This window comes from Oncorhynchus masou, chromosome 10 (assembly GCF_036934945.1).
Source record: "Oncorhynchus masou masou isolate Uvic2021 chromosome 10, UVic_Omas_1.1, whole genome shotgun sequence".
Lineage (NCBI taxonomy): Eukaryota > Metazoa > Chordata > Actinopteri > Salmoniformes > Salmonidae > Oncorhynchus > Oncorhynchus masou.
Window position 1 is genome coordinate 21,668,873 of NC_088221.1, and position 12,045 is coordinate 21,680,917.

At 42.0% G+C, this 12,045-nt stretch overlaps 1 protein-coding gene across 13 annotated transcripts in view; it reads left to right on the forward strand.

The window, feature by feature from the left end:
• Nucleotides 1-9,928: 9,928 nt before the first annotated feature.
• LOC135547328 (POU domain, class 2, transcription factor 1-like) overlaps nt 9,929-12,045 on the forward strand; it is a 29,290-nt gene continuing 27,173 nt past the window's right edge. For 3 of the 13 annotated variants that reach the window (XM_064976221.1, XM_064976226.1, XM_064976225.1), the window contains exon 1: nt 9,935-10,017. In XM_064976221.1, coding sequence (XP_064832293.1) covers nt 9,972-10,017 — 46 coding nt within the window. In that variant the 5' untranslated portion in view covers nt 9,935-9,971. Of the gene's footprint in view, nt 10,018-12,045 lie in introns of all 13 variants that reach the window. The other 10 variants (XM_064976228.1, XM_064976234.1, XM_064976223.1 and 7 more) reach the window with 7 other exon arrangements.

The following is a 12,045-nucleotide window of genomic DNA, read 5'->3' on the forward strand; positions in this document are numbered from 1 at the left end:
TCGGTCCTGGGGACCACAAGCTGTGCACGTTTGGATTTTTGCCATAGGACTACACAGCTGATTCAAATTATGAAACAATCATCAAGCTTTGATTATTTGAATCAGCTGTGTAGTGCTTGCGTAACAACCTAAATGTGCACTCCTTGGGGTCCCCAGGACCGAATTTGGGAAACGCTGGTTTAGCTGTTCTCAAAGTTTACTTCAGCAAATTGGTTCTAATAGGATATTCAACAGGACTCCACTGCCCTCTACTGGACTACTTATCAAATGACATTATATGATGTGACGTTTCCTTCCCTTCCCAGTGGCTCCCTCCGTAAATGTAGGACAGTGCATGGTGAAGCAGAGTACTGGACCAACAACACCCCCAGAGCAATCCCACCTAGGACCACTGAGAGTATGTACTGTGTGTGTTCAGATTTACTTTTAACAAGCAATAGAATAATGGCAGAGTTTTGTATGTAAAACATCCATTTGTTTATCAGTGTGTACTTGCAACAGTGGAGGCTGCTGAGAGGAGAATGGCTCATAATAATGGCTGGAATGGAGTGAATATAATCAAACATGTTCGACACCATTCCATTTACTCCATTCCAGCCAGTATGAGTTGTCCTCCCCTCAGCAGTCTCCACTGATGTGCAGCTATCCTCTCTGAAATTCTACTTCCTAATTTCCTTGTTGTTCTTTCAGAGGTTTCCATGCAGTTCTCTTTGCAATATCTCTATGGCGACTTCTGGTTTCTACATCTACTTGGCAACCAATCAGATCCACTCTGCCAGCTCAAACTTTACTGTCATGCCCCATGAGTATGCAGTATACTCTTTTTAAAATATTTTTTTAAATCAAATGTTTGTATTATTTTTAATAAGGTACACAAAACAGGTACACATGGACAGAAAGAGGTGATAAGACCAAGAGAAGACAAACAGTTCCTGTCCCACGCCCCAACTACAGGACTTCCCCAACCCAAATGTAGATTAGTGGTTCACAATAGCAGTCTTTTACAGTCATTCAAATCAAATCAAATGTTATTTGTCACATACGCCTTACAGTGAAATGCCTACTTACAAGCCCTTAACCAACAATGCAGTTTTAAGAAAATACCCCCCCAAAAAGTATGAGATAAGAAAAACAAATGATTAGTGATGCAACCAGGCAGTGATGCAACCCAGTCAGGATGTTCTCGATGGTGCAACAGTAAAACCTTTTGAGGATCTGAGGAACCATGTCAAATCTTTTCAGTCTCCTGGGGGGGAATAGGTTTGGTGGTGCCCACTTCATGACTGTCTTGGTGTGCTTGGACTATGTTAGTTTCTTGGTGATGTGGACGCCAAGCAACTTGAAGCTCTGCTCCACTACAGTCCTGTCGATGAGAATGGCGGTGTGCTCGGTCCTCCTTTTCCTGTAGTCTACAATCATCTTCGTCATGATCACGTTGAGGAAGAGATTGTTGTCCTTGCACCACACGGTCAGGTCTCTGACCTCCTCCCTATAGGCTGTCTCATCATTGTCGGTGATCAGGCCTACCACTGTTGTGTCATCAGCAATTTGTTAATGAAAGAGCAAATATGTCTCTTTCACTCGCCCCATGTATGTGTCTTACAGATATTTCCATGTTTATAATGTCCTTGAATGATAGCAGCCACTGCTGTCTGCTTAAAGAACGAGGAGCCTGCCAATGTGAGGCTATCATTTTTTGGGCTGCTGTTAATCCAGCAAGCCAAATACCTTGCTGTTTGACAGATAGAAAATAGTGTAATCATTTAACAACAAAATGTGAACATGGTACATTTCTACCTATTATGACAGAAAGACAGGATGAAACACAACTCCAGAAACGTAAAACCCCTCAAACCATATGAAAAAATGCCCCAGGAGGCCCCTGAGGGCACAGTGAGCAATTTGGGGATTGTCTAGCTTTTATTTGAAATAGTTTGCATGTTGTGCAGTAAGTTCTATGGGCCAAATTGAAATGTATCATTTGGTGGTTGGGGTTTCTTGATGAAATTGATATGTTGGACCCAACTCTGGTTCAATTAGTTACAGTACTACGTACGGAAATGTCTTTCTTCCATGATGCGTGGGAAAGGATTGGATTATGAGTAATTTTACGTAGCAGAGAATGTAATTTAGAGACCAGTCCCTGTGTACTACTATGCATAAATCATTTGTGGATAGGAAGGATAGACCATTCTTGCACCCAAGGGACTCCATAAGCTTCCAAAGCAGAACGGATAAAAAGGAAGTTAAATTGCTTCTGTGAGTATTGCAGTTGCTATTTGTTTGGAGGTGTAAGGGGAGAGGGGGGTTGGATGCAGTTTTAGGTTAGGATTGGTATCGTGATGACTGCATCAAGGCATCTGCAACTCAGGCACCAAGTCCCATTTATCAACGAGACTCGGTCTTTCCATTAAACTTATTTTCTTATCCCTCTCTTCTTCTCCTCATTCTATCATTCTTCCTATTCCCTCTTCAGCCTTCATGATGAACTTGTCTACCCCAACCATAGCTACCATTGGAGGGGTCCTAGTTTGGGTCCTGGTCCTGATAATTGTCATCTAATAATGCTGGAAGAAGAGGAACAAAGCTAAGCAGGAGAATGTTCAAGGGTAACTAGCTGTTCTGCTCTCCACTCTGGGTCAGGATGTTGTGGTGGACAATTGGGCAACGAGTGTGTTGGAGTGGTGTGGGTGATAGAATGAGGTTGGCCTGTTCTTGTTTCTATCTTTTTGTTGTTGTGCGTTTCTTTGTCTCCCTGTCTCTCAACTCCAGATGCAGTGGAGTTCCATGACATGCCCACTCTCAAAGTTGGGGTAGGTTACCGGGATGACATACCGTAGCGATGGTTGGACCTCTAGGCGTAATGGTTAAGGTGGTAATCTGTAGCTCAGTTGGTAGTGCATGGCTCTTGCAATGACAGTATAGTGGTTTTGATTCCCAGGAAAGAAATGTCTGCTAAATGGCATACAGTGCATTAAACTATTCCGACCCCTTGACTTTTTGCACCTTTTGTTATGTTACAGCCTTATTCTAAAATCAATTATATCGTTTCTTCCCCCTCACCAATTTACACACAATACTCCATAATGACAAAGCAAAAACAGGTTTTTATAAATGTTTGCAAACGCTACAAGCTTGGCAGTCCTGTATTTGGGAGGTTTCTCCCATTCTTCTCTGCAGATCCTCTCAAGCTCTGTCAGTTTGGATGGGGAGAGTTGCTGCACAGCTATTTTCAGGTCTTTCCATGGATGTTCGATCGTGTTCAAGTAGGGGCTCTGGCCGGGCCACTCAAAGACATTCAGAGACTTGTCCCGAAGCCACTCCTGCGTTGTCTTGGCTGTGTGTTTGGGTCGTTGCCCTGTTGGAAGGTGCCCCTTTGCCCCAGTCCGAGGTCCAGAGCGCTCTGGAGCAGGTTTTCATCAAAGATCGCTCTGTACTTTACTCCGTTCATCTTTCCCTCGATCCTGACTAGTCTTCCAGTCCCTACCGCTGAAAAACATCCCCACTGCATGATGCTGCCACCACAATGCTTCACCGTGGGGCTGGTGCCAGGTTTCCTCCAGACGTGACGCTCAGCATTCAGGCTAGAGAATTTAATTTTGTTTCTCATGGTCTGAGAGTCCTTTAGGGGCCTTTTGGCAACCTGTCAAGTGGGCTGTCATGCCTTTTTACTGAGGAGTGGCTTCCATCTGGCCACTCTACCATAAAGGCCTGGTTGATGGAGTTCTGCAGAGATGGTTGTCCTTCTGGAAGTTTCTCCCATCTCCACAGAGGAACTCTGGAGCTCTGTCAGAGTGACCATCGGGCTCTTTGTCACCTCCCTGACCAAGGCCCTTCTCCCCTGATTGCTCAGTTTGGCCGGCCGGCCGGTCATCTCTATTAAGAGTCTTGGTGGTTCCAAACTTCTTCCATTTAAGAATGATGGAGGCCACTGTGTTCTTGGGGACCTTCAATGCTGCAGAAACGTTTTGGTTCCCTTCCCCAGATCTGTGCCTCGACACACTTCTGTTTTGGAGCTCTACGGACAATTCCATCAACCTCATGGCTTGGTTTTTGCTCTGACTTGCACTGTCAACTGTGGGACCTTATATAGACAAGTGTTGGCCTTTCCAAATCATGTCCAATCAATTTAATTTACCACAGGGGACTCCAATCAAGTTGTAGAATCATCACAAGGATGATCAATGGAAACAGGATGCACCTCAGCTCAATTTCGAGTCTCATAGCAAAGAGTCTGAATACTTACGTAAATAAAGTATTTCTGTTTTAAAATGTTATACATTGTCATTATGGGGTATTATGTGTAGATTGATGAGGAAATGTTTATATTTAATACATTTTAGAATATGTCTAACATAACAAATTGTGGAAAAAGTCAAGGGGTCTGAATACTTTCCGAATGCACTGTATATTATATTAGGTGTTGGCTTGACCATCACTGTCCCGAGTTCGAGTCCAGGTGGAGCTCCCCCACAAATTTTCTACAATATACTTCCATGGTTGGTTTCATTGACCTTTTCCTTTAACTGCTAGTTTGAGCAAAGTGAGGTGTTGAATCACTGATCTACAAATAGTATTTCTTGACAAATAATAGGTTTCGTGCTATTTAAGATTCGCAGAGCTACGCTTCCCCTATCTCAGGCAATACCAACAAACATGCACAACCAGCAAGACAAAGGAGCTGATCACGGACTACAGGAAATGGAGGGCCCTCAAATCCACAAAAAGTTCTACAGCAGCGCCATTGAGAGCATATTGACTGGTTGCATCACGGCCTGCTATGGCAACTGCTTGGAATCCAACTGCAAGGCACTCAGAGGGTAGTGCATATGACCCAGTATGTCACTGGGGCCAAACTCCCTGCCATCCAGGACATTCCAGGACCTTATACCAGGCAGTGTCAGAGGAAGCCCTAAATATTGTCAAAGACTCCAGCCACCCAGGTCACTAACTGTTTCTCTGCTACCACACGACAAGCGGTAACGATGCACAAAGTTTGGAACTGACAGGACCATGAACGGCTTCTACACCCAAGCCATAAGACTACTAAATAGTTAATCAAATAGCTACCTGGACTATCTGCGTTGACCCTCTTTGCACTAACTCTTTTGACTCATCATATATGCTGCTGCTACTGTTTATTATCTATCTTGTTGCCTAACCCTACCTAAATTGTATGTATTGTACATACAGTATCTACCTCAATTACCTTGTACCGCTGCACATCGACTTGATACTGCTACCCTGTGTATGCAGTGGTGTAAAGTACTTAAGTAGTGCTTTGAAGTATTTTTACTCAAGTCATTTTGGGGTTATCTGTACTTTAGAATTTATATTTTTAACAACTAACTTTTACTTCACTATATTCCTAAAGAAAATAAAGTACTTTTTACTTATTTGTTGTGTTTATAATTTGTTCAATATTTTTTCTTGCATTGTTGGGAAGGGGCCGTAAGTAAGCATTTCACTGTGGGTCTACACCTGGTATTTTTACGAAGCGTGTGACAAATAAAATATTATTTGATTGTTAGGTTGGATACAGCTTGTGTCAATTATGGAACATTTTTAAGGATTTCTACCTTTAGAAACTGTGAGGACAGATGCTTGGAGACGAAAAGCAAGTAAAGGGAGTGAACATTTTAATGAATAAACTGACATGTAACAAGACAGGACAGCGTCTGGACATGAAAAACATAATGATATTAATGCTTACACGGGGATGAAACAGAGGAACAGACCAATATAGGGAAGGCAATCAAAATGTGAAGGAGTACAGGTGAAGCCAATGAAGTGCTGATGCGCGTAACGAAGGTGACAGTTGCGTGTAATGATGTGCAGCCTGGCGCCCTCGAGTGCTAGGGAGGGGGAGCGGGAGCAGGCGTGACAGAAACACTAGTGGATAATTCTAGAAATAACGATAAAAGCACAATTTCTGCTCCAAATAGCATGGCCCTAGTAACCTACTTATAACATATACCTACAGTTAAGGTGAGAAATGACTATCTTACTCAACTTCAATTCGTCATTACAGAGTTATGTCAATAGGATCCTTAGATGTTTCAACTTGATTGCCTGAAGATTAAAATAAAGTTCAAAGGGAGATGGAGTTTAGAGGAAAACCTCAGGATACCACGCTTGCTGTTATTCTATTGATATAAAAAAACAATCTGAACACACATATAGGCTAGGCTATTAGGCCTGCAGGCTGCAGTAGCATACTCTATGTACTACGCGGGCACAAAAGCACAGGTTACAACAAGACTATACAAATTCACATACACCTAAAGACACAAACAAAGCATTATGGATAATACTATTCAAGTAAGGTGTAATCAATGAGTGGCTATGCTTTCTATGGAAAATAAAGAACGATGTGTAAGGTGTGTGCCATAAAGTGCTTGTGGAGTGGAATTGGCTATAAATTAACACAGAATTTAACACACTTGCCATGGCTATAATTTGTATATTTCTCACTAGAAATGTGTTGCCGGTAGAAGTGTGTTCAACATCCCCTGAAATAACTAGCAAGTTTACTCGATAGCTACAGTAGTTGCTGTGGTAACCAAAAAAACAGACGTGCTAGTTTAGCTAACCAAACCATCAGTCCTAGCTTGCTATTATGAAAATGTTAGTAATATTCATATTAGCCTACTAGACTAAAGTAAATTGAACTAAATGCATCATCAAATATGCTTAATGCTGTCAGCTGCAAATATGTTAGAATATTGCATATTATAAACTGTGTGGTTCGAGCCCTGAATGCTGATTGGCTGACAGCTGTGGTATTTTTCAACCTAATACAATGGATTCTAATTCCTGACTGCTGATTGGTTAAAACCGTGTTCAAGCCAGTGTCTATTTCACAAGTTACCACAGGCTAAATCTATTACGTTAAAATGCCTATTTACTCTGTTCCATCTGACTGTCTCATCAGCCCAGCCAGGCAATTTCTAAACTTGATTTCCACTATAAAAAGCATCTAGACCTTATTTCACATTTCCTTTAGACAAACATTTAGTTTTGAGTTGATGAGACAGTAGGATTGCACAGTCGGACGGAACAGAGTAAATCATAGATTTAGCTGGTGGTAACTTGAGGAATAGACACACCTGCTGGAATGCGGTTTTAACCAATCAGCATCCAGGATTAGACCCACCTGTTGTATAATGAAGCAATACGGCCTGAGGGGGTGTGGTATATGGCCAATATACCAAGGCTAAGAGCTGTTCTTAAGCACGAAGCAACGCGGAGTGCCTGGATACAGCTCTTAGGTGTGGTATGTTGGCCATCTACCACAAACCCCAGAGGTGACTTATTGCTATTATAAACTGGTTACCAACGTAAATGGAGCAGTAAAAAAGAATTGCATACCTTCGGTATATGGTCTAATATACCACCGCTGTCAGCCAATCAGAATTCAGGGCTTGACACACACATTTTATAATTCCCTATAAAACACTGTATATAGGCACGGTAGAATTCAATGGCTATAGTTCATTCTTACATGTTTTGTTTAAGCTTCTTTTAAATGCAAAAGTCTAATTGAAAACATTAATGGCTTTGTTGAATTTGAGTTTCATAATAGCAATCTAGGACTAATGGTTTGATTACTGGATATTGAACACATTTCAAGTGGCAAATGTGTTGAATTATAGCCATGGTCAGTGGCGATTTTAGCATGTAAATCTTGGTGGGACAGAAAAAATGTGTTGCATGCCAGCAAAGCCACTACACAACACAACAAAACAACACTAAACAATACATTAATTGCACTATAACGTTTACATTACATTTACATTTAAGTCATTTAGCAGACGCTCTTATCCAGAGCGACTTACAAATTGGTGAATTCACCTTCTGACATCCAGTGGAACAGCCACTTTACAATAGTGCATCTAAATCATTAAGGGGGGTGGTGAGAAGGATTACTTATCCTATCCTAGGTATTCCTTGAAGAGGTGGGGTTTCAGGTGTCTCCGGAAGGTGGTGATTGACTCCGCTGTCCTGGCGTCGTGAGGGAGTTTGTTCCACCATTGGGGGGCCAGAGCAGCGAACAGTTTTGACTGGGCTGAGCGGGAACTGTACTTCCTCAATGGTAGGGAGGCGAGCAGGCCAGAGGTGGATGAACGCAGTGCCCTTGCTTGGGTGTAGGGCCTGATCAGAGCCTGGAGGTACTGCGGTGCCGTTCCCCTCACAGCTCCGTAGGCAAGCACCATGGTCTTGTAGCGGATGCGAGCTTCAACTGGAAGCCAGTGGAGAGAGCGGAGGAGCGGGGTGACGTGAGAGAACTTGGGAAGGTTGAACACCAGACGGGCTGCGGCGTTCTGGATGAGTTGTAGGGGTTTAATGGCACAGGCAGGGAGCCCAGCCAACAGCGAGTTGCAGTAATCCAGACGGGAGATGACAAGTGCCTGGACGGTGACAAACGGTGACAAACGGTACCCACAAAATGTTAAGGCCTACATAAAGCTGTCCCAACAGCAGTCCTAACACTGCTACACCTGGCTGTCAGCGGAGCCTTGTCTGGCAGCGAAACAGATCATTCAGCCTCATTTACTGCCTTAAAAAACATAGCTGATATGGCTGACTTGCTTTAACAGATGTGGTTTCTAATGACAATTGAGATGTACAAACGAGGGCATAAGGGGACGACAAGCAGATAAGAGGCCAGCCATAATTTCGATTAAGACATTAATGAGCGAGCTAGGACGGACGTAGTCAGTATAACTATTTGTTTAGCACTTTTAAAATGTACAACGACAGAATTTAGAACATGGACCGTTCTTACAGTGTTCTCCCTGTACACCAAGTCAGAACCGTAGGAACCACACTCTACTGAAAAGCAGGACAGTGATTGCTTTGCGATGCTTGCAGTCACTGATTCCTTCCAAACTACTTGTTGAATTTGCGATTTCTAACTTGTTGTGTAATGTCTATGTCCAATGGCCGATGAGCACCGATACGTTGTAGCTATAATTTCTTTCATTATTTCTCTTCATATGACAAAGATTAAAAAGGATTTGCCAGTAGATTGTCAACTTGATTCATGATGATGACTGCTAGCTAAGATTTTGAAAGTATGATGTTGACATGATCAGTCCAATAAACGTGATTTGACATAATTTTATCTGTGGCCAACGACCTTCTAATGTAACTCTATGGTAGCACCCAAGGGGCTTGAATTTTTGAGGTCTACCCTTAGACTTGGCGGTGACATACTGTCCCCACGAGTGACAGAAACTGAGATAATCAAGGGGCAACTAGAGAACATTACCAACACGTACACCCCCGTATTTTCCGCAGGCTGGCCCACCACCACAGAAAGCACTGAGCTACTCAAGAAAGCAAAAAAGAGACCATGTTTGTATGCGGCTTTATTAACTCAATGAATTCTTTATTTATTTATTTATTTACATTTTTTGCAAACTGATATGTGACACAGATAACCCCCCCCCCCCTAAAAAAACATGGATTTTTCTGTATATATATATATATTATTTAAGCTAAATGCCCAGAATGACGGGTCCCCACGGCCATGGTCTAAAATGAAAAATCAACTAGGGGCTCTATGCGTTTCCTGGAAAACAATGCATCTCTCTGGAAGGTCAGTTACGCCAGCGCGTCGTGGAACATACCTTCCACGTCGTTCATTATTTTCCATAGAACACCTAATAGCCCCCCAATAATGATTCCTTATTATACCGTATTTGCAGCAGACAACATTAAGGATATTTGAAGATTAATTTAGTTCCAATTTAACATAGTAGGACAATATGAATATTGCTAACATGGGTTACATAAACACATGCAAACATAATACAATTATAAAATAAAATAAACATAATTTATGCATACTTTCTCCAACTGTATTTATCTAGTAAATACAGTGCACTTGCACATGAGTCGCGCAGGGTGTGTAGTTTTCTCTCTTTCCTCCTACCAGGGATGGGATTTCGGGCTAAATATTCAAAATGGCGGATGGAGGAGCAGCGAGTCAAGATGAGAGTTCAGGACCAGGTAATCATTACAGAATTTTACATATTCATACTCATATTCAAACACTCTTTCTCTCAACCCATGTAGCACGGAAGAAACGCGACAACAAAATGGGTTAGCCCAATGTTGCTGTTGTACGCGTAATTTTAGTTAATTCACAGCTAGCGGATATTTGACAGAGGGGTAAACGGGCTATTGCAGTGCGATGACAAATTAAAGGCAAAAAACATGCCTCCCTTCTTTGTGTGATTAGAGCACTGTACGCCGCTACATATTCATACCCCTGTCTACACATGCGATTTAGCATATTTTATTAGTAATTGGCGACGTGTCTGTGGTTTTTATACATGCCATATTCAGATATTGCTCAAATACTGTACTAGCTTGATAAGATGGCTAGCTTGGCTGCTAAAACTAGGCAGATCGGCTTTGTGTTTATGCTTATTGTGGCGTTAACCTATCTGCTTCTTGGAAGAGGTTTGCATATTCATTTTTCCAACAACAGCCAGCTGCTGTGCATATTACATTATAATCATATTTACAGTAGCATAATAGAAAGCCGAGAAGCTAACTTGCTTGATGTCGGAGGGCCGCAGCGTGTTTTTATATCTTCCCAGCCTTTGTGCTCGGTACAGACGTTGTAGCCTGTTTTGTGTTATTCATGTGGGCCTGTCGGAGCATAATAACGTAGTCATAGAGAATGCAGGGTTCAGCATATACCATTAACTATTCGACATTATCTCGCGTTCGCCGCAAAATATGTCAAAACCTTTAGTTTGGCGGTTATAGACCATGCCTATTGTCTCCACTAAGTTTATATGCCTATTGATCATGTTTTTAGATTAACTGTAGGCTATTCCATCTTTTTTCCATCCATGGTGGCAGCTACAATCTGCCCATTTTCAGCACCTAGCCCGTGAGCTAGTTTATTTTCCAGAAGCGTGATATCAACAATAGTACTGCTCTCTTTAGCAGATAAAAGCCTAAACGCTTTAAGAAATGTATAGCCTAACTAGTATTGTTTAGTATTGTTTATGTTTAGGACGTATTGGTGCTGCCTACCTCCTGGATGTGTTTTAAGAAATAAACGATTTTCAATTTATTTTATTTAGATTATTTAATTTGACCACATTCCCCAAAATATAGCAATGACAGTTATATAAATGCTGCTCCTGCCGCCATAAATCCACTAAAAACATTCACGGTCGAAAGGGAAAAAATAGTTGCCGCCATTGTCTCGCCATTCGCTAGTCTGAGTTTGGGTGAGAGCTTTGAAGTTTCGCCCCACACAACCGAGTCCCTCTTGTCTTGAGTTCTGTGTGTGCGTCGGTATCGGTGGCGTTTGTTTACGCAGACAGAATATATTAAAAACTTCAGTAGAATGCCTAATTTTGGGACGTTTCCGATATTTAAAAACGATGCCTTGGATTTCCCCACCTCTTGTGGAGAGCGATTTCCGTGATCAGCATCAGTTTTGAATGCTGTTTCTTTACAATCCATGTCGGCGAGGCCCATTCTACCTGTGCCATTTTTTCCCGGGGAGGGGTGATGCCTACTTCCGTGACAGCCAGGGGCACAAGAGAGGCCAGCATCCAATGAATGTCTTCGGTCTCAGTTTGATGAAAGGGCAGACAAAGGCTCCCACCCATTTTATTTTCTAATAAACACTTAAGACAAACATACAGATTTGCTGAAGTAGTTCAAATATTTTTGCTCTAATGTGATGTCATATTATAGGTCAATTGTCGCCCTTCTTCAACTTTTATGAACATTCTAGCCAGCAAGCACATTTTCCAAAAGATATGACAACTACACAATTTGCTTGCCTGATGACTCAAACTGAATTCTTCCTCTGCCCTATGTTCACTACATACTGTACTTCAGTCTAAGACTGCTATTGTTGAAGTAATTTCTGGTTATGTTATACAAAACAAAGTCATCAGCGATTTGATCATCACTAACCAATCAGATTATCAAAGCCGATGACACATTTTTTTAAACGCTGCTTTATCCAGGTGTGTTATAGTTCTGGCCCAACCCATCGGTTAA